This window comes from Nasonia vitripennis, assembly GCF_009193385.2.
Source record: "Nasonia vitripennis strain AsymCx chromosome 2 unlocalized genomic scaffold, Nvit_psr_1.1 chr2_random0010, whole genome shotgun sequence".
Classification (NCBI taxonomy): domain Eukaryota; kingdom Metazoa; phylum Arthropoda; class Insecta; order Hymenoptera; family Pteromalidae; genus Nasonia; species Nasonia vitripennis.
The window spans coordinates 1,386,688-1,414,265 of record NW_022279617.1 but is presented as its reverse complement, the minus strand read 5'-3'; the positions used below and the strand labels follow the sequence as shown (position 1 = coordinate 1,414,265).

Here is a 27,578-nt window from a genome sequence, read left to right as displayed (position 1 = left end):
CTTCAGCAGGAGTCGCCAGAGCAAGTGGAGAAGAAAAAGACTGTAGAGCTGCCCGCTATCGTCAACGACTTGGCGACGGGAGAGAAAACTCATATCTTGAGAGTGTCACCGATGCAACGTAACAGCAAGGGTCAACCCGCTAAGGGATGGTTGCCAGTCGTTGTTGACGCCAGCAATAACGACGAACTAGCCTGGGATTGAGAAGGAGAAGAAGATTCAAGAGAGCCTCTTCGTCGATCGATCAGATCGGTGGTGATCGTGCCGAAGGAGAGAGAACTCGGCAGTCATCGTTCGCCGGCGAGAAAATCGAAGAAGAAGAAGGAGAATCCTCGACGACAACTAACGAAAGAGGATTATTTTTCAAGGCAGCCATCTCCTCCAAGGTCGATTACGCCGCCACCTGGTCCGACGCGAAGACGTACCAACCAGGAGCAAATTCCTTGGGACGATTTCCGATCGGAACGAGAGAGAAGAGTTGAGGAGGATAGAGCTACGACAAGATCGCAGTTTCCGATCAAGATGCACGGTACATTGGCCGGCGATCTTCAGCCCGTACCGATCAATCCCCTAGTAGATCCACCTCCATTCGCATGCTTTAACTGCTGGCAAGAAGGACACCGTGTGAGACAGTGCCCTCGATCAGTAACGCGAAGCTATTGCCGCAACTGTGGAAGGAATGGAGTGGAGGACGTGCCCTCACTGCAGTCACTTGTACGAGGCACACCAGGCGGAGTTGAGGGAACGACGTTCTAGAGACAGCAGCCGAGCCGATCATTCAAGGCAGAGATGTCAAGAAGATCCTCGAGGTCGTTCGCGAAGCAACGTCCGCGACAACCAGGATCAGAGGAGAGAACGAGATTTCAGAGAACAAGATTTTCGATAACAAGAACGAAGAGAACAAGAGAGAAGAGAGCAAGAGCGAAGAGAGCAGGAGGAGAGACAAAGAGAGGCTGAAAGAGAGAGAAGAGACTTCGTGTTCCAAGAAGAAGCAAGGCTTAGAGAGATGCAGCGAGCACGGCAAGAAGCGAGACGAATGGAGGAGTTTCAGCAAGCTGCAGATCTCCGTAGAGTCTCAGAGGAGCACAGGAGAAGAGACCTTGAGTTGCAACAGAGGGCGGAAGAAGAGAGGCAGCGTCAAGCCGAGTGGAAGAGAGCAGCGGAAGCTGATCAGCTCAGGCGCTACGAGCTGCCGCTAAGAGAACAGCTGTTGGCCCAGGTGGAAGCTCGGTGTCGAGAAGAAGCTATGAGACAGCTGCAACAGGCGCGAACTTTTAACTCTTGGGGATGTCAGCCACTTCCGGGGCTCAACATAGCACCGTCTCTACAAGGGCAGCAAGCACCACCTCTCCTGGGACAACCCGCATCGCCGAATCGACGTGACTCAGTCGACGACACCCGGACTATCCTGGAGAATTTGGTCGGAATGCCTGCAGAGATCCGGGAAGCGGTCTTGCGTCGCACGTACTGGGACCAACCTCGTTAAGGCGGTGAACACTCGGAGCGGAAGAAAGGGGTGACGTGAGAAGATTTTGGAGCAGAGGTACTACAAGAAGTGAAGATTCTGGAGCAGAGGAGAGAGCATAGCTGCAATACAACGGCCAGGACGAGAAAAAGGTGACAGGAGAGGACTACTACGGAGAGCAAAGCCTGACCAGGTCGCCGCACAGTGGGAGAAAATGGACAAAATTCGAGCCACGCGTCATTTTTAATCGTAGAGACATGATTTTTTTAAAACTCTTTAAAAAAGCATCAAGTTTAAGCTACAGGTGCGGAAATTATTGTATCACCTTCCCCTAAACCCTCGTCCTCGACAGATTCAGTCTAGGGGAGGGGAATTGCGACGGTGCCTTTTGCACGTCGCGTGAAGGCAAGTTAGCCGAACGCGGAGAACCACTGGCGACAGCTAAGTTGCCAGGGCTCTTCTAAATTTTGTGCTATTTTTCCCGAGGTACATCGCGAGTGCGCGTAGTGCACGTGGATATGAGCTTGAGAGAAGAGCGCGTGCGCTAATCGCCGAGCCGAGTCGAGCTTCGCGCTGTCGGGGCATCGAGGAGCGGGGAAGATGAGCCGTGCAAGGCTGATACGCCTCGGTTTTCGGCCGATGGGACCGCGCGCGAGGAGAACCGAGGTGTGGGAGAAGCGGGAGCGAGCGGTGAAGAGTGCAGTTTTCTCCCGTTCGCGCACTTTTTGTGTGACGCCCGAGCGGAACACACGCGCCGGAGAAATTTGAGTTAGAGTCTTTGTAATATTTATTGTGGGGTATAGAGTTCGAGGGTTATCGCGGGAACGTCTAGAAGAAGACGAAGCGAGCAGCCAGATCGAGAGAACGACCTGGACTTCCGAGGCCACTTTAACCGAAGGAACGACAGAGGAAGCTGCGCCAAGGTCATCTCTAGAAAGTTGTCATACCGAGTCGAGCTGCCAACGTCAGTTTAGGCGTCGAAGGTGAATGTGGTCGAGAGAGTGTGCCTGTGAGAGTGAGAGAACAAAGAGAGAGAACGAGAGAGAGAGAGAGAGAGAGAGAGAGAGAGAGAGAGAGTGAATGCATAGAAATTTTGTAACGGATCGGAGGACGGGTCAGAGAATAAAGTGCTGTAAATAGAGAACTCGAGAGTTATAATTTCCGATTACCCCCTTGCAAACCCGAGCGAGGGAGAGAGGATTCGGCGGAACCTCCTCCGAGAAAACGCGGAGAAAACGTATAAAGAATTAGTTGTGCGGGCCTTCGGGCCTCGTGGGAGACTTTCAAATTTCCCCGAGTTTGGCCACGTCACAAAAGGTTTAAAGAACTAAAAAAAATTGGTTTTCTAGGTGTGCTTTCAAATCCCACATTTTACACTTCCACAGATGAAAAATTCTTGTATATATGGTATCCTGGTTAGAATAAACACATGTTTTTATTAAATGTTTTTTCATAAGATGTAAACATAATTTTACTACTATTTATATGATAAAAACATTAAGGGGCGCGGTAGCGCCTTGATGGCAAGTATACGTTTTTTATACACTGAATCGTCGGGGAGCAACACGACCCCATTATACTTTGAATTTGCTTTTTAACCTAAATGCGTTTTATTGTCTCCAATGATTTCTTGTCTGATAAGTCTTCGGTGCTAATCTTGAAGATTTTAATGAGAACTTTCTAATGATCATAATATTTTGCTTAAATAATTTCTCTTTTAGCAAAACAATTATGATTGAAAATTAATTTGCGATAATTTCTTAAAATTTTGGCTATGCGATTCTCATCTTTTTAAGTACAACAATACAAGAATATGTCATGAGATAATAGTTTACACTAGGTTATCTTCAGAAATCAGTGCTATACTACGCCGCGAATGTCTTCAGAACATATTATTTATGTGTAATTCTAATGGTGAAAGAGTGAGAAAGGTGTCCGCTAAGCATCGCTGTCTTTTACGAAACAAATCGCAGTTGCAGAGAGCCGAACGCACGGAGTCAGCATCTATCTACACATAGATTCTGAGGAAAGAAGACCAGATTTTTTAGGCTAGAAGTTGTCTTTATTCAATTTTTTCTTTCATCGTTTACGAACGTGCGTCAATGTTTATTTGAGAGGACAGAAGCACACGCAGCAGCAAAGTACGTCCGGCCTTGTGTAAACATGAATCATAGCCTAAAACAGTAGTGTTTCGGAGTTGCTTGGCGCGCACAAACTCTCGCGAATCTGTCTATTGTGCGCAATTGTGCGTGATTGTGCATGATCGTGCGTTTATCTAAGAACCTTCGCGCTGCCGCTAGTGTACCTCTCGACCAAATTAATGTGTCTAATATTTAGGCGCCGAACACCTGCCAAGACTCGATGCAAGCACTCACGCGGATCATCACGAACACGACGTGTGAATCCAGAGAGGTCGTGATAATCAACGGCGTGCTCTACATCAGCGAGCATCTTATGACCCTTGGTTCATATCGGTGGACTGGAAACTGGGCACCGGCCAATTGCTTCAGCACATGCAAGACTGCTACGACAGAGTCGAGCGAGATTGATACCGTGATCCACGGAAAATCTATAAGCTCGTCTTCAACTTCACAAGCTTGCACCGCTCGAGCTCGACGACGACCTCGTCCCCTGAAATGCCGAACTCCTCGTCTATGGTTGTTCGACTCGTACTTCAGCCTCCTCAACGGCAACTATATGCTCGCTCCAAGACCTCACACGCTTGTTTCTTGGGAATAAGTCGACAATGAACGACAAGGTCTTCCTTCTTCTTCTGTTAAAGCGGCTTTAATCTCAACATAGGCGGGCTGCGACGCCACCTAGATCACGCCCCCCCTGAACTTGGTCAGCCCTCACATATTAGTCGAGCAGAGTTCGCCACAATTGGCGAGTGCCAAAACGACGACTGCCGGAACTGCTCCGACGACCAGGAAACGACACTTGGCACTCAAGACCATCAAGCCGAAAACGGCGCGTTAGACAACGACAGCCCGAGAACGAGTTTGCGACGGAACGTCTTATCAAGTTCGAGGACGAGAAGGAGGCGATAGACATCAACGAGGAGCCGACGCAGCCCCCATAGATCGGCAGTACCGGAGGTCCGATCAAACTGAAACTGAGCATACCCGTGACACCCGGACACAAATCCAAGCCTACCGCTGCTGCCCGCCAGCATCATCAAGACCCTCATGCCCCAGATGATCAGGGTTGCTCAATAGCAACAGCAGCAGATCCTCAAAGACAAGATACGCAAAATAATAAGGCTCTCAAGAGGTTGTTTATCTGTCGAGGTCATTTCTTCTGAACTTTAATTAAACGCATTTAGCGGGTATGAAATCGGTTTGAAAACACCTTTTACAAGGTAAAATGTTGGCAACTATAAGTTTGGTCTCCTCCCTGGTAAAGAATAACCCAACAGTTGATTATGGTTTGCTAACGAACTTGCTAAAAACGTCACTTTGGCCAACAGTTTACCGTTGGCAAGCATTTCTACCAGGGCATTTTCATAAATCTGTATATTCGTATAAGAATTTTATTCTAATTTCTCCTTCAAATTTTATAAAATCATTGAAAAAATTGCCAAGTGTTAGCAGCTTGCAAAGTTTCTGTATATTCTTATAAATATACGTTAATTAATGTAGTTAAATCAGTTTTATATATGTCAAGCATCAAGCATTAAAGTTCAGCAGGTGAGATCAGATCAGCTGACTAGTGGTTATTAAAAACAAGGTTACAATTTTTTAAAATATTATTTTAATGTACGCTTACCATCCCGTCTTGTAGTTTAGCGATAAAACTTTCGAATTGTTATTATTAAGGTGTGAATCTGTTAAATTATATTAAAATTACAAAATTTTTTTATTATAATCTAAAAGGAGCTTTGGTTTATTGTCAAAATCTTTAAATATATACGTTAAAGTTTATAGCAAAAAAAAATCTCAAGCCAAATTTAATAATTTGCAAAAATAAGAAGTATTTTTGGAACCATATCATTATTTTTTTTTACCATAAACTTTTGCGTATCGAGGAAGTGTTTATTGAATTTCTCTGTTTTCATTCAAATGCCGATAAATGTGTATATTTGTGTAGGGAATTATCGTTAAGAAATCAATGAGTTGTTTTTAGTTAGTACAAATCGTAGACTATAAGACCACGGGACGGCAAGTGTGCATTCAAATAATATTTTTGAAAATTGTAACCTTTTTTTTAATAACCATTAGTCAACTGATCTGATCTCACCTGCTGAACTTTAATGCTTGATGCTTAACATATATAAAACTTATTCCACTACATTCATAAACGTATATTTATCAAGTAGCACGGTGGCGCCACGAAGGCAAGTTTGAGAAACCTGCGGCGACTGCGACACTATTTACTTGGGTTTTAAAATATGGGGTTTTTTATTATCTATATTGGGTTTTAAAATGTTCAATTCAATAAATACAAATATTTACATTATTGTATCTAAATTTTTTGGCGTATAATCATATTTGTATGCTTAACTATGATTTCCAATTGATATATTGGCAAGAAAGCAGCTTTTTTACAATAAACAAGCATGTCTCAACAAAAATGCTAAAATCCGTTTGGGATTCTTCAGCCCAACATGTTCAGACCATAAAGTTGGCTGCACACGGCTAGTGTTAAGACCGTGAATGTAGCCGCATATCTTGCTTTCCCACATAATTATACAGACCAGTGGGATTACTAATGTGATCACACATATACCGACCAGAGGGACTACGGATGTGATTTCATTTTTTTTTTCATTCAATATCAAGTGGCGCGGTAGCCAGGGTAGCCGATGACGACGTCTAGGTGGAGTGCACCGTGGTTTTTTTGTGTCTAGGTATACAAATCATTCGAGGGCGTGTGTAGGTGTGGGCGGTGTCTAGGTGTACAGGGTGGCCGATGACGAAGTATAGGTGGTGTGCTTCGTAGTTTTTTGTGTCTTAGTGTAATAATAATATTTGTGGACAGCGAAAATGTATACCTATTTAAATTTTTTCAACATACATTATCAATCATAGCCACCATACTAATATTTTGCTACAAAACAATCAGTGTTTTCATGTTAATGATAAAAATGTTACAAAAAAAAACATGGTCGAAAGGTGCTAAAGATGCTTATATTTTATTTTTACACTTTTAAACTCGGGTTAAAGATGAAAGAAAAACTGGTTTATTGCGACACAAAAATATGGAGAGGCCACTGATGGACTACAAAATAATGCATAAACCGATCACTGAATTGATTTAGCGGTAGTGACTTGGGATCGAGGAGTGCAGATCAGGCACGTGCGTCCGCTCGAAAGACTGAATCGGGAATGAGCGCGCAGAGCGTCGCCGCCCGCCATAGCGCCTCGGCACGCTAGTGGCGCCATCTTTTGGTTTCGAGCTGAAGCGAAAGCCGACGACTCCCTGCAGCGTTTTAGAAGCAACAATCCGCTCGCCTTGTTCCTTGAACGAAGAGTTAAATGCCGCCCGCCGTAGTCGACCGGGCAGCTACCTCCTCGGGGCACGCCGATGGATTGATCTCGTTGGTTGTGGGCACGGGAAGCGCCGAAAGCTTGACGACGGGGCCAGTGTATTTTCCGCTTGCGGTCCTCACGGTCGTGGCCCTAACGAGACCATCGGGACCGGGATGGACTTGAGTGACACGACCCACAGGCCATTTTCCGTTCAGCCGCAAAAGAGAGGTGTCAAGGATGATGACCAGGTCGCCGACGCGAAGGTTGTACCGCGGCTGAGTCTATTTGTGACGCTGCTGAAGGAGATTCAAGTACTCGCGACTCCATCGGTGCCAGAACTGGGCCCGCAGGCCCGTGACAAGCTTCCAGCGAGAGAGGTGGTTCACGTTGTCCGGCTCCAAAATCAGGTCCGGAATGGCGGTCAGAGGGCTGCCCACCAGAAAGTGTCTAGGGGTGAGCACGTCGAGATCCTCTGGATAGCCTGAGAGAGGGGTGATCGGTCGGCAATTCAAAATCGTCTCGATGCTGGCCAACAAAGTAGAGAACTCCTCATAGGTGAGATGCCTAGGACCCATCGTGCTTTTCAGGTGAGTCTTAAAAGACTTTACTCTAGCCTCATACAGAGCACCGAAGTGAGGAGCAGCAGGGGGGATGAATTCCCAGGCTGTCCCCTCCTCGGCTAGCTTCTCAGAGAGGTGCATCCATCGTAGAGTGGCTTGGGCCAGTGCTTCGCGCAGCTCGAGGTCCGCACGATGGAAGTGAGTCGCATTGTCGCTCCATATCTCCCGCGGTCGGCCGCGTCGGCTGCAGAATCGGGTCAAAGCGTCCATTAGGCTCTCAGTGGTGAGATCACTCACGAACTCGAGATGGAGGGCCTTGGTCACTAGGCAAACAAACACGGCTACATATGCCTTCGTCGTCCGTGATCCACGTCCTTTGGCTGCCAACATCTGAAACGGGCCGGAGTCACGCGCTCTGCAGGAAGCGAGGCCATCTTTTGCTGCAATGCTTGGGCTCGATTTCGAGCGTAGATCACGCACTCATGAACATGAGCTCGAATGCGTCGGCGACCTCTGACAATCTAGACGCGGCAACCGGCGTGCACGTACGTGGATCGAAAGCCACTGTGTAGAGAGAGGCGATGGGCCCAATGGATGACCAGACGCGCCAGATGGGAAGCTCCATGTAGAATTGGTGGATGCCGCAGCTCATACGACAAATTGGAGTGTTCGAGTCTACCGCCGACTCTCAGAAGGCCGTCCGGGCTAATAAAGACATAATGAGTGACGAGCAGGAAGTGCCTGATTCCGGCGCAGCATCTCCAGTTCGTTGGCAAAGAATTGTTGCTGGCTCAAGCTTACACACGCTGCGAACGCGGCGTTATATTCTTGCACGGTGTTGGAATCGAGAACTGGAGCCGTTTGAGTCCTGACCAGGCGTCGGCGGACCCAGCGCCGAAGTCGGACCACAAATCAAATCAGGGTGTTGAGGTCTGAAAATAGAGTTGTGAAGTCTGCGCCGTTACCTTGCAGCGTGCACGCCAGAATGAGAGACGCCGGCTGATGGATGTCGGCGACTGGCAACCGTGGCTCCTCTTAAGGCCAGGCGGCAAAGGGTTCGCTCAACCACACAGGCCCCTTCCACTATTCTGGCGATCGGTGGAGGTGGGTCTGCTCCGCGACTGGCCAGGTCTGCAGGATTAGAGCGGGGTGGGACGTAGCGCCACAGATTGAAGGGCAGCGTTTTCTGGATGTGACTTCTGTAGTTGTCCACCAGGGAGTTTCCCACTGGCTCCGACAATCTCAACCAGCTCAGCACGATCTGTAAGTCGCACCATGCGTGGCAGTGGTTCAGAGGGATGTCCAACTCCGCCGACAGAGTCTGCAGTAACCGAGCAGAAATCAGAGCGGCCCACAGTTCTAATCTTAGTATGCTCGAGGTTGGAGTTGATTCAGGTTTCAAGCTCCGTATTGGCATCAGCTTAGTTTTGGCAGCGAGAATACTGACGACTGGCTGAACGTCTCACTCGGCGCCGGTCTGAATCAAACGTGGGATCACGATCTCTGATATGCTCTGGAATCCTTCTTGAATGGCGTTCACCGATGGGCGAAAGACGAAGGAAGCGTCTCATCCTAGTCGAGGTGAGCTCTCCAGAGGTCTTGCATGAACAGTTTTTCCAGCAACACGGCGGGTGCGAGCCAGCCTCACGGATGGAACAGAGCATCGATCACAGATAGGACCTCGCGCTTGGTCCACTGGCAACTCCTGATCTGTGGAGGGGTGAGGCGTAAAATGTCGTCCACCGGATTCCAGCTGATGCTCAGCTCGTTCACAGGACCCTCGGCTCGGAGATGGCGCCACGTTGGTCGTAGACGGTCTTCGTTGGCGAGGTTTTCAAGAAGCTCTGGAGTGTTGGTGACCCATTTACCGAGCGGAAAGCCACCGGCCTTCAGTGAGGAGATGATCTCGTTCCTCAGCTCTTGCGCGCTCTCAAGATCATCGGCGCCTGTTAGGTGATCGTCAATGTATCGGTCTTTCAATACAGCTTGTACAGCGTCGCGGCACAGTTGCTCAAGCACACGCAGTATTATAACATGATTAAAGTATTATTTACCTAAATCGCCATTTAGAAACCCTCGCAAGTCTGGCAATCCAGCTAGGAATTGGTCGTCATCGACATTCTCGTTGTTTTTTGATGGACTGGCGTGATTTTTGGGTTGCTCATCACCATTATCATCATCATAATCTTCAGCTAAACATAATACAAATAATATAGTAAGAAACATTTTTAATGGTACACACATGTGTATATATATATATATATATATATATATATATATATATACACACACACACACACACACACACACACAAACACACACACACACAATTAATTATATTTACCTAAAATTAATGCCAGTTGGTTATTCGGTTGCAAAAGATGAGCATACTCTTTTGGCGGCACAAATACTTTTCTAGGATTTTTGTGGTTGATGTAAGGCAATAAAAAACTGCACCGCTTAAAAATGTCTGCCTGCTTTGTTGACAGTCTTACGTTGTTCGATAATTTCCTGCTGCACGTGCAAAAGCAGTCTCTTATATACTTCCATTTCTTCGCAATATCAGTATCTAAAATTCAAAATTTTCTAAGTAATGTGTATTAATTACCGGTACATATAGAAGCACGTTGAATGTACATACCTGACAAGTTTTTCTAAAACTTGTTATTAAATTCGCTAGGTAACGAAAAGAATGTCATTCGACGGCGATCTGGATTATTAAAATTATCGCTTGTGTCGTACATGAAGCGATGTTGTTTAATAAACTCAACGATGAAGATTTCCTCTTGATTCATTTTGTGCGCGTCTCGGTAAATGAAAGAGTAGAAAACTAAACAAAGGACGCACGCCTTGATATGACAAGTTCGACGCTGTGTACAGTGAGAAGTATTTTGGCGCTCTCTCGGAGATTTGTACGATTGGTGGCGCTAGTGTACTTACAATATGTCTGTCTTTATTCAGCCTCCGTAAAACTGTATCCAACGTTTGTTGAGCGGCAAAACTCGTGGTGAGCTTTCAAAGTATCTCGAACGTTGCTCGAACGATCATAAGTGATATTCTTTGTCTACACGATCTACTTTTTAGAAGATGGAATCATTTATAATAAAGGAGGTGAAGAAAAGGCCAATAATTTACGACAAAGCTGTTCACGCTACTGAAAATTGCAAGGATTTAGAAAGACTTGCATTCGACGACATAAGTATAGAAATTGAGAACGAGATGAAAATTCCGATTCCAGGTAAAATGTATTTAACAATGTAGTAAATTGAGAATCGTATTATACGAAATCTAGTAAATTGAGATGTAACGTAAATTTGTTAAATATTTGACACTTTTATAACCTCCAAGTAAAACTATACTGTGTACTATTTGTTATGTACAAATGAACTATTTCATAATTCATTGATGAAATACGTGTACAGACATCGCACAGCTACATAACATGTTTAATTATACTTACAGGTGAGACTGTTGAAAAAATTTGGAAAAAGTGTCTTCAAAACTTCAAGTCGAATAAAGATCCTTCTAACAGCAGCTCTTCAACAATACCCCATTACTTTCTGGACATGGTCTTTATGTTAGATCATCTCTCACATCGACATGCATCAACCTCTGATATCCCAAAAAGAAAGGACGATAAAATTTGGAAGAATAAAAGTAAGAAGATCATCACAAAGAAGTTGAAAAAAATGCCGAAACTCGATACTTTTGCTGAAAAAAAAAGTGGAACAGGATAAATATTTAGAAACAGCAATGGAGAATATCCAAGTTCTTTTGAATAAACAAACTGAAGCTGCCACACAATGTAATTCAAACAGAAATAATATAGATAATGACTATTTCACAATTATTTATGACAAACTGGCTAGAATTTCAGCAGCTGACGTTGATAAAAGTTTTATTCAAATTCTAGAAATTTTAGATGATTATCAAAAATTAGAATAATATGTTCTTATTATTATTGTAACCTATTGTAAGATTATATTTAACATGCCTTAAAAGAAGGCTTCTATCATTATTGTAAAATTTTAACGTTCAAACTTTGGCCATTTCCTGTTCTAATTGAAAACATGATAGTATTTTTTCAAGTAATTATACAAACTAAAATGTATAAATGTAGTTTTATTTTTAAAAAATTCTTTCATTTTGGATTGTTTGTTTAAGCATAGTACACATTTTAAGCAGCATTTATGATTACAGAATTTACTATATCCATATATTGTATTTTACTACTTATACTTTGTTTATATTATACTTATTTTTCAATAATAAAAATGTAGGAATCTTCTGTAAAATGATCTTTGTATCACTTTAGTAGCCTATATCTACGTTTAACCATTTTATCACCTAATTGTATAATAAAACAAAAAAGCTACAAATATATATATTTTTGAATAAATATTTTATTTTTTCTGAAGTAAGGATAAAGGAATCAAGTTTCAAAATATATCTTTCAAGATTATAATTTATTATTTATATAAAAGTACAAAATATTCTTAACCATTTTACACGTGTAACGCATATACACAAGAAGTATGTTTTAATACAGCAGTTTTATCTTAGTTTACGCCATTGCCAACGCACCTTTCCAGCAGGTGATGCAAAATAATTTTCCAACATTGTTCGTATTTGTTGAGGTTCTACGTTTTCATCACCATCATCGCTTACATAACTTTGACTACTATTACTACTATCATCTACATATTCATTATCACTCATATCGTTGTCACTATATTCATAGTAATCATTATTGAATTTATTTACATGAAATAAAGAATCATGAATATGTGCATCATTTATATTGCTACCATATCCTTCAGTGTCATCAGAATCATCACTGTCATCACAATCATTTTCAGAATCATCACTGTCATCACAATCATCTTCAGAATTATCACTATCAGTCATATCTTCATTTGTAGCAGAATACCTACGTTGATTATCTGGCAACGTCAACTCTTCTGTTATTATAAAATTGTGTAAACAGATTACACTCATAATGATTGCTTCTGACGTTCTCAAATTAAAATCTAAGGCACACTCAAAAATTCTCCATCTCTTGCAAAGCAACCCAAAAGCACACTCAATGATTTTACGTGCATGTGACAAGCGAATATTAAAGATTCTTCGCTCCACAGACATTATACGTGTCCGAACATAAGATTTCAATAGATAATTTCTTAATGGAAAAGCTCCATCACCAATAAAATAAAATGGAGATGGGATTTTGGTATCTGGCAACATTCTAGGCATAAAAAACCAAGAGCCGCTGTGGATTGGGGCTTTTATTCTACAATGCTTTCCATCAATGCATCCCAAACAATTGGGAAAAGAATATTCATTTAAAAAACCACCAGCGATAGACAACCAGTCATTTCGTAGTTGATCGACCAATCCTGAAGAACCACGAACACTGTGGAATACTTTTACCCATAGCTAAAAAACTATTCAAATAATAGCTATAATTGATTATAGTATACATGATGGATGAACGTATCTTAATAATTTTATATGTCTCTTAAATGATACTTACTTTAAAACTGCAGCTAGTCTTATTTCTGGCGATAAAGATGGTCTCCTGCTATGCTTTCTGAGTCTTGCTTGAACTAAATCCAGTAAATAATCAAATTGAACAACGGTCAGACCAACAAACTTGTAAAACTCTTCATGGTTATGCAATTTGAAATAACGGAAAAGACTATATGCTCCATGAAATCGCCTTTGGTTTTCAGTTAAGTGTGGTTGAGTCCACCATCTTCAAAATCGAATTCTTTTTCGGTTGCTAATAATAATGTTCAATAATAATAAGCAATACAAGCTTAATTGAAGGCAATCTACTACACAAATATCCATTGTTTTAGCTGCCAGGTTATATTTTGCACCTATTAAATATACACGCGTCACAATTTAGTAATGACACTTATTCCAATATGCTGATCTAATTATTTATTATGTATGAACAGACTTTTTGATTTGCATCAAAATGTAAACATTAAGATAGGTTAGCGAATATTTGCTATCTTAGGTACAGAATACTGGAACAAACTTAATTAAATTTTACTATACTAGATAGCAAAAAGTATTTTCACAATTTTTACTATACTGCAAAGCAATTTTTGATACAATGAGTATCATAAATTGGCGAATATATAGTAATTTTTAGTATCAGTATAGTAAATAAGCTTAGAAGTAGAGTTTGTCTCCTCATTCATGAGAAGTATAGTAATGTTTACGTGAATTTCTCTACGTGTATACACAATTACGATGAACATAGAAGTCGGGGAAGTATCCGGTCCCGCAACCGCTATGTGTCGAATTAAAAAATAGCTCTTTCAGTGTGACGTGTCACAGTAGCTTTTCGCGGCTGTTACACACACGTGTGAGCAACCCGTATGTATGTGTGCTCCTTCCTCGTCACCTATATATACCTGTACCTTGAATAATTAATTCCATAAAAATATTGTGGTTGTAAAAAAAATTATAGAATCTAATACGAACTGAATATTATGGATACACATCAAATTTAAAATAATATATATTTTGCATTACAGAAATTGATAACAAATAAAAAAATTAAAGAGGAGATAGAAACAACTCTTCAAAATTTTAATGCTTACGTTGAATATGCAAAGGCAGGTGATATCGAAAGTAAGCATTATTTATTGGAAGATTTATCTAAAATTACTTCTATTCTGATTAAAAATGTACCAATGCCATGCTGCACTGTAAATAATGTTATTGAAACATTAAAAAGGTTATTTTCTTTAACTTATGGAAACAAGTTTGAGATCCCACCAATTAATTGACTGTACTTCAACCAAATTAATAAAATCAATTATTGGATTTTGAATTTATATAACATTAAATAATGTATATATGATTGTTGAAATAAATGAGCTATGATATATCTAATGTAAATTAAATATGAGTAATGATTCTATATGTGCAAATTTATGAAGAACCAGAATCACTTATAGAGGTATGAAGGAGATAATTATGAATTTAAGTGCATACCTGTCAGATAAATTTTATTATTTTAAGTCCAATTACCAACAATTTTAATTAAAACTAGCCATTATGCTAAACAATATTTTCTTAATATACCGAGGTATGAACGAAAAATCTGTACATAAATTTCGTAATTAATTTAAAAATAAAATTGGTTTAGTACAAATAATTAAAATTATATGCACGAAAGTAAAAGAAATTCATTTTGTATGCTCAAAATTGTATTTGTAGGACTGTTTCAAATATTCTTATCATCATACAGGAATTTAAACCATGGCTCTTCACGGAACCTAATATGGCGATTTCATCAAGGTATTCTTGCGAGACGTTTCGAATTTTATGGCAACGTCGCATGGTTTTTGATGGTACCGGCACAGGTAACCTCTGCAAATCTTAAATCGTCAAAACTGTCAAAAGTCGTCACAAACTTTCAAAAATCGTTCGACATTGTCATTTGTTTCAAAACGTTCCGCAATCATACATTACCGATGAGCGTACATACTTATGTATTGTACTGAGTAAACACCGCCATTTTGATTTTGCAGCCAATAGGGAACAGACATGGTTTTGCTATATACATATAAATACTTATATATAATAGAAAATAACATAAGAAAACGTTATGTATCAATTTTTTGCTGATTTAGTACCTATATGCCCTAAAATGATTAATTGAAAATTCATAGGTTTGAGTTGTTTTCAGAACGGCAGCTCTTCAATATGGCAGCTCAAAGGATAGAGGCCTAACCTAACGTACGGGCATTTGAGTACATAAATTGAGTCATCATGCATCTATTTTGATTTTGAAACATTATCTCTCATCTCTATTATGATTTTGGAGAAAGCAATAAGGTTATTTTATGTACCAAAATTTACATACGTTTATACATTTATATATAATTTCATCCTTCCTACCGTCATATTGATTACGTGAGCTCTCAATCGTTTAAACGTATCATTAGCCAACTGAATTTTCAAAACAATATTACTTAACAAATATTGCAGTAAAAATCGCAACTCTTGTACTTTTGTTTAAGATTTATCCTTAACTTTATTTTAAAAAAGGTTTTAAAAATCATGTCTGTTCCCTATTACATCAATCTTATGTGCGCGGTCCAAATGACGTTACATTTGAATCACTAAACTTTTATTTAAAAAAAATAGTAGAAACATTAGATGATTAAAACTTCATTGCAAATTACTTTACTTAACTATCATTTGTAGCGCGAAATAAAAGTAATGGTTATAATAATCCCAATATCATGCCTGTTCCGTAATTATATTGTAAAGGACAAATTTAATGGATAAAAGAATACAACGGCGATTACCTTTCTTTCAGCGAGGCCAGAGGTCAATGAGCCGAGTGCGTGTCACGCTGCCCTTTTAAGCGCTCGCCCGAGATTACCCATCTCTGGGTTTCGTTTTGCAGAAACCCCTGATCATTTCGCGATTACGTCACCTCCGAGCCACCGCCTGTAATCACGTCAGCCTTTCGGCCCGAGTCCTGACATTTGTCAGCGGGTTTCTGACCCATATTTCCTGATTTTGAAAACCAGAGCTTTTCCGCCCGGGAAATCACCCTCACGAGACTACAGCTATTGAGAACCTTACGTTCTCCCGGCACGGCACGGTCTGTCTCGCAAAGGTAAATTTCCCGGATCACGGAAAAACCTCGGGTTTTCCCGGCACAGCACGGCATATTTCCGGCGCTGGCTCGGAGCGTGCATTTCCTACGTCGATTCCCCCCGAATCTCTGTCGTCGCTTCACATCATTTTTAAACTTATTACAATGAATTTAAGCTTAAAATTAGATTGACAAAATGCGCGCGGCTCTAAGAATATTCGTGGTTATGGCAAGTGTCGTGCGAGAGGCTTTATCCGCCTCATATCGAAGTTCATATTCGCAGAATCTCTTTCGGCTTTGTCTCGAGCCTCTCGAGCTTGTTTGCATCTCGGGACTCGATTCGTGATAATCGGTCTTTTGATTCGCTAATCTCACACACGGCCGGTGCCGATATGCGCCGCTGCGAAGTACATTTACACTTTTTGATTATAAATTTGAACGCTTAAATAAAAATTGCAATGGCGCACGCTACATATATATTATATTAGAAAATATTTTGTACTAATACTATTTGTATGTCTTAGGTATACACAATCCAGAATTTATTTTTATTTTGTAGATATTTAAATACATTTTTTATTATTTTGAAAATGTGACTTTTTATTATTTGAGTTCTTTTAAAAAATGGAAACTGCTTCTAACAATATACAGGGTGTCATTTTAATCTTTAATCTCAATTATCTCGTTGGCAAAGCATGCCAGCGAAAAAAGTTTCGGGTAAAAGTTTTAGGATTTTTCCCTGGCTATCTGATGATGACCTTGACAATGTCATTGAGCAAGACCTTCAAGGTCATTTGAAGGTCAAGTCGATTTTTTCAAATAGAAACCCCTACTTTTGGCACCAGAAATGGAAAGAGCGGGAAATTTTACGTTCGAACATGTGATTTTGGAAACAAATCATCTTTTGTGCGGAAATTACCTTTGACATCAGCCGAACCCAGGATGCACCATCGAGGAGGTTGTCAAAAGGATTTAGCATCCCATTTTTTGTTTTTTGTTTTATTTTTGTTTGTATTTTTTTTATTTGTTTTTTCCCTTTTTGTTATTTTTTTGGTATTTTTATGGAATGTTAACTGGAGTTAACCATTGATTAATTGTTCGAAATTACCGCCGCTTTGTTGGATGCAAAGATCAAGTCGAGCTCTGAATTGTCTTATGGTTCTAAGTAGAACATCTCGAGGGATTGCTGCACAAGCTGTACGAATGCGTTCGATCATATTATCTCGCGTTGTTGGCCGTTGAGCATAAACAACATTCTTAAGATATCCCCATAAGTAAAAATCGGGAGGGGTTAAATCAGGTGAACGAGGGGGCCAGGCAACTGGGCCACCTCGCCCAATCCACCTGCCATTGTAGCGGGTGTTTAAATAATCACGAACAATGCGTGCATAATGTGGTGGTGCTCCATCTAATTGGATCCACATTCTTAGCCTTGTGGCTAGGTCTACATTTTCTAGTAATTCAGGTAAAATGTCTCGAAGTAATCTCAAAAAGTTTACCCCATTCACGTTCTCTTCAAAGAAATAAGGACCAATCAAATAGCCATTGATGATTCCACACCAGACCATAACACTCCAGCGGTGTTGATTGTCTATGGGCCTGGACCAATGAGGATTTTCATCTGACCAATAATGGCAATTATGTCTATTCAATTCTCCAGTGTTTCTGAATGTTGATTCATCTGAAAAAAGAACGTGCCTGAAAAAGTCTTGATCTTGTTGAATCATTCGTATTGCCCATCGACAAAAACGTACTCGCAAAATCATATCATTTGGAGTTAACTGTTGTGTTAATGTTATGTGATAAGGATGATATCTTCTCGCTCTCAATATTCGGGATGCTGTTGATTGAGGTATACCTATTTCTCTTTCTATTTGTCGAGTACTAATGTGAGGATCAAGATGAATAATCGCTAGAATGGTAATAACACGAGGATCGTTTTCGTCGTATTCATGATGACGGCGTTGACGAACAAAAGCTCCATTTCGAGCTCTCTGAGTTAAGGTTTGAATAGTAACATTACTTGGGTGTCTCCTATTGGGATAGCGTTCAGCATAAAGTCTGGCAGCTGCTGCATAATTATTTCGACTTTCTCCCAAAATCATGATCATATCAACGATTTCGTTGGGACCATAATCAGCCATGATCAAAATCAAAATAATTTGTTACAGACCAGTAAACAGGGAAACAGATTTTTTTCAATAATAATTATCGATTTACAAGAAGTAAAAAACACGATTAAGCTTTTCTGCACTAATTTGCTATCTACATAACTGTTAAGAGTAGTTCACTCTCAAAAATTGACACTAATACAAAATAATGGAATGACTTAACTACATCAAGAATTTTGAAAATTGACACTAATACAAAATAATGGAATGACTTAACTACATGAAGAATTTTGAAAATTGACACTAATACAAAATAATGGAATGACTTTGAAAATTTTTGAAAACTGAAAAAATTACGAAAATTTCTGGAAATATTGAAAATTTTTTCATTTTAGAACGCATGTCACCCTCTTTTCATTTATGGGGCTAAAAGTAAGGGTTTCCATTTCAAAAAATCAACTTGACCTTGAAATGCCCTTGAAGATCCTGTTTAACGACAGGGTCAAGATGACCATTCGTCAGCCGGGGAGAAAACTGAAAACTTTTGTGGGTAACATTTTCTCCTTGAATGCATTCGAGTTCAGCTAACCAGTTATACTGTTATCGGCATGACCAATGACCTTGACCATTGAATTCAAGGTCAAGGCAAGGTCATATTCAAACGTAAAATTTCCCGCTCTTTCCATTTCTGGTGCCAAAAGTAGGGGTTTCTATTTGAAAAAATCGACTTGACCTTCAAATGCCCTTGAAGGTCACGCTCAATGACATTGTCAAGGTCATCATCAGATAGCCAGGGAAAAATTCTAGAACTTTTATTTCTAGAAACTTTTTTCGCTGGCATGCTTTGCCAACGAGATAATTGAGATTAAAGATTAAAATGACTCACCCTGTATATTATCAACAATGAAATCAAGTGAGTGAATGAAATTTCATAATTACCTAAGATTTTTGTAAGTTGTGAATTTGGTGGTAACAAATGATTGTATCCCTCAGGTGAAATAAACACTTTTCGTGTATTATTATGTTTAATGTATGGTAAAAGAAACTGGCATCTTCTAAAAAGGTCTTGTTGCTTTGCGACAGCTTTACATTGTCGGCAAGCTATCTACTGCATGTGCAAAAACAATCTCTGATATATTTCCACTTCTTAGCAACATCAGTATCTGGAATTATAACGGATATTTTCAAATGTATGTACATAGATAAAAACCACCAGGTAACAACTATACAAGATCAGCTGAAAGCCACGCTCTTTCCATTTCTGGTGCCAAAAGTAGGGGTTTCTATTTGAAAAAATCGACTTGACCTTCAAATGACCTTGAAGGTCAAGTCGATTTTTTCAAATAGAAACCCCTACTTTTGGCACCAGAAATGGAAAGAGCGGGAAATTTTACGTTTGAATATGACCTTGCCTTGACTTTGAATTCAATGGTCAAGGTCATTGGTCATGCCGATAACAGTATAACTGGTTAGCTGAACTCGAATGCATTCAAGGAGAAAATGTTACCCACAAAAGTTTTCAGTTTTCTCCCCGGCTGACGAATGGTCATCTTGACCCTGTCGTTAAACAGGATCTTCAAGGGCATTTCAAGGTCAAGTTGATTTTTTGAAATGGAAACCCTTACTTTTAGCCCCATAAATGAAAAGAGGGTGACATGCGTTCTAAAATGAAAAAATTTTCAATATTTCCAGAAATTTTCGTAATTTTTTCAGTTTTCAAAAATTTTCAAAGTCATTCCATTATTTTGTATTAGTGTCAATTTTCAAAATTCTTGATGTAGTTAAGTCATTCCATTATTTTGTATTAGTGTCAATTTTCAAAATTCTTGATGTAGTTAAGTCATTCCATTATTTTGTATTAGTGTCAATTTTTGAGAGTGAACTACTCTTAACAGTTATGTAGATAGCAAATTAGTGCAGAAAAGCTTAATCGTGTTTTTTACTTCTTGTAAATCGATAATTATTATTGAAAAAAATCTGTTTCCCTGTTTACTGGTCTGTAACAAATTATTTTGATTTTGATCATGGCTGATTATGGTCCCAACGAAATCGTTGATATGATCATGATTTTGGGAGAAAGTCGAAATAATTATGCAGCAGCTGCCAGACTTTATGCTGAACGCTATCCCAATAGGAGACACCCAAGTAATGTTACTATTCAAACCTTAACTCAGAGAGCTCGAAATGGAGCTTTTGTTCGTCAACGCCGTCATCATGAATACGACGAAAACGATCCTCGTGTTATTACCATTCTAGCGATTATTCATCTTGATCCTCACATTAGTACTCGACAAATAGAAAGAGAAATAGGTATACCTCAATCAACAGCATCCCGAATATTGAGAGCGAGAAGATATCATCCTTATCACATAACATTAACACAACAGTTAACTCCAAATGATATGATTTTGCGAGTACGTTTTTGTCGATGGGCAATACGAATGATTCAACAAGATCAAGACTTTTTCAGGCACGTTCTTTTTTCAGATGAATCAACATTCAGAAACACTGGAGAATTGAATAGACATAATTGCCATTATTGGTCAGATGAAAATCCTCATTGGTCCAGGCCCATAGACAATCAACACCGCTGGAGTGTTATGGTCTGGTGTGGAATCATCAATGGCTATTTGATTGGTCCTTATTTCTTTGAAGAGAACGTGAATGGGGTAAACTTTTTGAGATTACTTCGAGACATTTTACCTGAATTACAAGAAAATGTAGACCTAGCCACAAGGCTAAGAATGTGGATCCAATTAGATGGAGCACCACCACATTATGCACGCATTGTTCGTGATTATTTAAACACCCGCTACAATGGCAGGTGGATTGGGCGAGGTGGCCCAGTTGCCTGGCCCCCTCGTTCACCTGATTTAACCCCTCCCGATTTTTACTTATGGGGATATCTTAAGAATGTTGTTTATGCTCAACGGCCAACAACGCGAGATAATATGATCGAACGCATTCGTACAGCTTGTGCAGCAATCCCTCGAGATGTTCTACTTAGAACCATAAGACAATTCAGAGCTCGACTTGATCTTTGCATCCAACAAAGCGGCGGTAATTTCGAACAATTAATCAATGGTTAACTCCAGTTAACATTCCATAAAAATACCAAAAAAATAACAAAAAGGGAAAAAACAAATAAAAAAAAATACAAACAAAAATAAAACAAAAAACAAAAAATGGGATGCTAAATCCTTTTGACAACCTCCTCGATGGTGCATCCTGGGTTCGGCTGATGTCAAAGGTAATTTCCGCACAAAAGATGATTTGTTTCCAAAATCACATGTTCGAACGTAAAATTTCCCGCTCTTTCCATTTCTGGTGCCAAAAGTAGGGGTTTCTATTTGAAAAAATCGACTTGACCTTCAAATGACCTTGAAGGTCTTGCTCAATGACATTGTCAAGGTCATCATCAGATAGCCAGGGAAAAATCCTAAAACTTTTACCCGAAACTTTTTTCGCTGGCATGCTTTGCCAACGAGATAATTGAGATTAAAGATTAAAATGACACCCTGTATATTGTTAGAAGCAGTTTCCATTTTTTAAAAGAACTCAAATAATAAAAAGTCACATTTTCAAAATAATAAAAAATGTATTTAAATATCTACAAAATAAAAATAAATTCTGGATTGTGTATACCTAAGACATACAAATAGTATTAGTACAAAATATTTTCTAATATAATATATATGTAGCGTGCGCCATTGCAATTTTTATTTAAGCGTTCAAATTTATAATCAAAAAGTGTAAATGTACTTCGCAGCGGCGCATATCGGCACCGGCCGTGTGTGAGATTAGCGAATCAAAAGACCGATTATCACGAATCGAGTCCCGAGATGCAAACAAGCTCGAGAGGCTCGAGACAAAGCCGAAAGAGATTCTGCGAATATGAACTTCGATATGAGGCGGATAAAGCCTCTCGCACGACACTTGCCATAACCACGAATATTCTTAGAGCCGCGCGCATTTTGTCAATCTAATTTTAAGCTTAAATTCATTGTAATAAGTTTAAAAATGATGTGAAGCGACGACAGAGATTCGGGGGGAATCGACGTAGGAAATGCACGCTCCGAGCCAGCGCCGGAAATATGCCGTGCTGTGCCGGGAAAACCCGAGGTTTTTCCGTGATCCGGGAAATTTACCTTTGCGAGACAGACCGTGCCGTGCCGGGAGAACGTATGGTTCTCAATAGCTGTAGTCTCGTGAGGGTGATTTCCCGGGCTTAAACAGATTGTGATATCCTCCGAGTAACTGTTTTGCATTTTTTGTCAAGTGTTCTTGAGTCCACCACCTCCGAAATCGCATTTTGCTTCGTCTATCCATTATTATTTGCGATAATAACAGAATTTTCAAGCCTAATTCAAGACAGTCTAATACATTAATATTCATTGTTCGCGTATTACTGTATAATCATAACGTCAACACTGCGATAGGCTACGGTCCTATCGCTTCTATTGTGTAAGCTATCTAATTTAGCCTTTTTGCGCCTTTCAAACTAGAGTTCGCACTCTACGTCAAACCATAGTGCCTGAAACCTATTATTAATTTATATCTGGTACCTAATTCGGTCTGTTCTATCTCGTAGCTTTTCAATATCGAAGCTTTCTACCTTGTTTGTTCGCTTACTATTTTGATTCGCTACTAATCTAGCTCTTAATTCGGCTACTACTAGGAAGTGTCCCGAGTCGCTATCTGCCCCTCTATAAGCCTTTACGTCGAGAACGTTAGTATGACGTCTTTTTTCAATAAGAAAATGATCAATTTGGTTCTGTGTGGCCCCGTCCGGCGATGTCCACATTGCTTTGTGTATGCCCTTGTGCCTGAAACACGTAGTTTTGATTATAAGATCTTTTGCTGCCGCGAAATTTATGACCCTAATACCGTTATCATTACTGGCTTCGTGCAGGCTTTCCTTCCCTATAGTAGGCCTAAATATTTCCTCCCTACCTATTTTAGCATTGAAATCGCCTAATACTATTCTTATGTCGTAAGACGCGAACTGATCGATTACCTACTCTAAAGTTTCGTAATAGAGATCCTTAGCTTCTTCTTCTTTGTCCTCCGTAGGACAGTGTACATTAATAAATACATATCTATACCATTCACCTTGAAACGGCCACGACTTATCTCGGTCCTGTAGTAATTAAATTTATGTAAGAATACAAAATCTATTGATTTTACTATCTGAAAAGTCGCGAACATTTACTAATCTGCGTCGTGATTCTGACAACAGATTAAATAGAAAGATTTTAAATTTTTATAATAATTCTCAATTATGATAGTTCAGATCCGGGATACCAGGTAGTGTCGGTTTATCGCAATAAAGAGATTTAGAGATTTTATTCAGATACGCTTAAATTTGCGTTATCTGATCGTATACGAAAATTTACAAGTTTAAATTAGGTAACGAAATTTTTCTAAATTATTTTGACAAGAATTAGAATTTTTCTAAGTCTAGGACTGATACGCTTTATGATGCAATATCGTGCCTAACTCGAAATTTTTATAAGTGTAGAAATATTCGAAAATATTCTAAGTCGTTTACTTGAGGCATAAGTTGCTCGGGAGTTTTGACTAGGCGCCTAAGTTGCGCTGGAGCTAGTGAGCTCATACTGGCTGTGCGGGTCCTTTTATAGGCCTCGGAGCGAGCGGGGATCGTGCCGCCGAAAATACTTTCACATTCACACTTTCACACAGACATTCGCACCTATGTACAAAACCTATTCATACAAATAATTTATAATATGCGCGCTCTATGCCGCCGCCACCGCTTCTCCTTCTCTTGCGTCGCTGCGCTGGCCGCTTCTATATACATATATACATGGTGTGTTGCGCGCACTCCCTCTTCTTTCGGTGTTACTGCTACCGCCGCTCACTGGATCGTGGCGCTGCTGCAGTTGCGCTGTCAGCTGTAGCGCATGCGTATCCTAGTTGAAAATGGGGGAGCGCAATACTCGCGTAAAATCTAAAAATGTATTCAATAAATTTTAGTTTTTTGCGGAGCTTGTACGAGGCGTTACAACCTTCGATGATGATGTACGAGAGCCTATCATTGACAGATTTGAAAATTTTAACCGAATGTATGATGCTTTTGCTTACGAGAAATCCAGTGCCTAGGGATCCCCCGCTCCCGGCCCCATACAGGTCGTGAAGTTACCCGATGCCAGTACTCCGCCATCTGGCCACCGCGATTCCTGTATTGCTACCAAATCTAGATTGTACCTATCAGCTTCCTTTATGAGTTCTTTAAACGCGCCTGCTCTGTATAGACTGCGAACATTCCAGGTTCCGAGATAGATTAAAAGATAAGAGATAATGTGAATTGTTTTTTGTTCTGGTGCTTGCGTAGTGTTTCTAGATGAATGCGTTCGACAGTGTGGGCTCATCACACCCACGCCTGTTCCTATCGGCTGTCCGTGGCTGCTTATTCAATTTATTCGCAGCTAACCTCCTTCTCAGGGGCTGTTCATCTATCCGCAACCTTAAGACGCGCTGTATAGTGGTGATAGGCAGCCACCCGTCCGATCTGGACGACAACGCCCAAGACCCGCTTAGGATAGCGGCATTGTAACAGAATGAATCGTTCTACCAAGAGAAAAATTCGATCAGACTTTTTGTTTTCCTAAAAGTTTAAAAATACAAAATACTCCGTGGTGGATTTGCGAAGCTTTTGCGCCGACATCCCCTTAATAATTTAACGTGTCCTTATCAAGCGGCGCGATAGCACCGCTTTGGCAAGAAAATGTACGAAGTACGATTTGTCGACGGCGCACAGTGGGAGAAAATGGACAAAATTCGAGCCACGCGTCATTTTTAATCGTAGAGCCATGATTATTTTAAACTCTTTAAAAAAGCATCAAGTTTAAGCTACAGGTGCGGAAATTATTGTATCACCTTCCCCTAAACCCATGCGACCCCTAGAAGCCACCCCTATTTTTTTTCAAAATAATTAAGCCACACACCAGAAGCCAACAAATCACCTAAATACTTACCCCTAACCCATTGAAACCACCCCTACCAAACCACAAGCAGGCTAACTAACCTAACCCTGGGAACAGCGAGTTAAATCGCTTTATTTTTTCTAAAAATAATAAAAACCCACTCCATAGGCCAGACCGGAAACACGCAGAATTGTATAACCACGTAATTCAAGACATTATTACAAGTAAATTAGTCACATTATTTGTTAGCTGTAATTGTTGAATGAACTGCTATTAGTCATCTGCGCTTTTTTGTTTTTGTTTTTAATTTTTTTTAGTTTTTATATCTGTAATGTTTTATAATTTTTACATAGCAAAGTTGAGACATTTATTGAGGATTAGAATTACTGAATTATCATTTTATCAGAAATGTTTGAGCTTGTGAAGTTAATTCTTTAGTTTTTTTTTCTTCAACATCTCGCAAGCTGCTTATTACTGGATCTGATAAAACTAAGCAATAATGAATTATATCTTCATTCGTCTTTCTTCTTTCATACATTCTGCTATGTCGAACTCGAGCATGGCGAAATATTTTGTTGTTGGATTCCTGGGCTTCTTCTGAAAAATACCCAATAGGTCCATCAAATGTCCTCATAATGTCACATCCATGTATTAGCACTTTATGCACAGAAGGTGGCATCTTATACCACGGGTAAATTTCTGTGCATTTTTTAGCAGTATCCAAGCAATATTTTTTAAATGCGTTTAAATTAACTTCTTTTGTGCAAAATATAATTTGTAGAATTACATGCATTCTAATTAATAACTCTTCGTCTACACCGATAATTTGAGATACGGCTTTAGATTTGGCCAAAAAAAGAACGTGCCACATTTTCTGTGTTAGTTGTTCCAGAACCTTGCTTGATTACATCTACCGTTAAACCAAGTTTGCTCTTTAAAGACTGCTGAACTAACGATTTTCTCTCTTTTTTCAAATCTTTATCTGAACCTCTTGCTGATCCTTTCTTAAAATCTAGATTGTAAGAAATATGTAAAATATATTCCATGGATCGAATGCAGGTGTGTAAGATAGGAAATCCCCATTGGTAAAACTCTGTATTGCCCTGAAGTTTTAAGACAAAATTCATATCATTAATATCTTTAGGACTAACTCCACAAATGTTGCAGCGAGAAGAAGCCTTTTGTTTAGTTAAAACATTGCATACTTTGCCATCTATCATGGTACATTTTATGTCAAATGCTACGTCAAATGCCATCTCCATATTCAAAGTTATAATTTTTTATTTTCTTTAGCAATGCTGAAATATTTTCGTAATGTTTCTCGGTTACTTTATCGCTTTCTTTAAGAAATTTGAAATTTATTGGACGACAATAAAACACGGATGAAGGTTTTTTGTTAACCCATAAAATTTCGTTTTTTGTAGTCCTTAGCTGCAGAGGTACTAAATTACAAATAAATACAGATGCGTCAGTGGCTGTAGTTTGATAAACAGAATTATTATCGCTTGATTCAAGATCGGTGGAGTCGACATCACCAAAATTCCATTTTTGTCTTGTCGTCTGTTGTCCTGAAGCTCCAGCCATACCCCACTTGCCCACAAATATTAAACTTTTCGTTGCATTTGTTAATACTTCTTTATCTAAAGTGATTAGAATCCGTTTTATAGTATTTTCTAGCAAAGATATAAAATGAACTTTCGCTCCACTATTAGAACAAGTAATATGCTCAGGGTAACAAGCTTTCTTAGCTTCTACGATTGCAGAATATGGTGGATATAATTTATTTCCATGCATATTGTAAGTGTAGTTCCTTAATTTCTCATATGTTCGTTTTGTTAAATCTAAGTCCATAAACATCGCTAATACTTTATTTGTATATTCGGTACTAAATAAATTTTCTATAGTATCCGTAGTATTATCTGCTGAAGATGTTTGTTCTTTTAATTTTAGCGCCAACGATAGCTCCTCTTTAGAATGCTTTACAGAGATTTCACGAGCTCGTCTATTTTTTGTTTTTGAACATCCTTTGTCATAACTTATATGAGGTCGACCTATATTACGAACATTAGAAAATTTTTCAGAAGTACGTGAAGTATTACTAGTAAATAATGTTAAAGCTTCATTATTCATGATTGATATTGAAGTATTCATATTTGATGTTGAAGTATTTATATTCTTATTCTTATATACGTATTTATTATCTTTCTTTCGAGAAACATCTTGCCATTTTAGTTTATATTTTGGAAAAAATGATTTGATTAGTTGGTTTCTTAGATACTGTGTATGTCTTTCAGAAAGTGCATACTTTATTTTTACATCATTTACAACTATGTCGAGAATACAATTTTGCTCATTAGGATGATTCCATATTAATTCACGTAAATATGAGTGTTCT

At 39.5% G+C, this 27,578-nt stretch overlaps 1 protein-coding gene across 11 annotated transcripts in view; it reads left to right on the top strand.

Annotated features, from left to right (window-relative positions):
• Positions 1-27,578, top strand: part of LOC100115042 (SET and MYND domain-containing protein 4) — a 656,582-nt gene that overhangs the window by 596,067 nt on the left and 32,937 nt on the right. For 10 of the 11 annotated variants that reach the window (XM_031925354.1, XM_032601622.1, XM_032601623.1 and 7 more), the window contains one exon: positions 14,045-14,416. The exons of the other annotated variant lie outside the window; for it this stretch is intronic. In XM_031925354.1, the coding sequence (XP_031781214.1) occupies positions 14,045-14,299 (255 nt within the window). In that variant the 3' untranslated portion in view covers positions 14,300-14,416. Of the gene's footprint in view, positions 1-14,044; positions 14,417-27,578 lie in introns of those variants that run through there. 11 annotated transcript variants of the gene reach the window in all.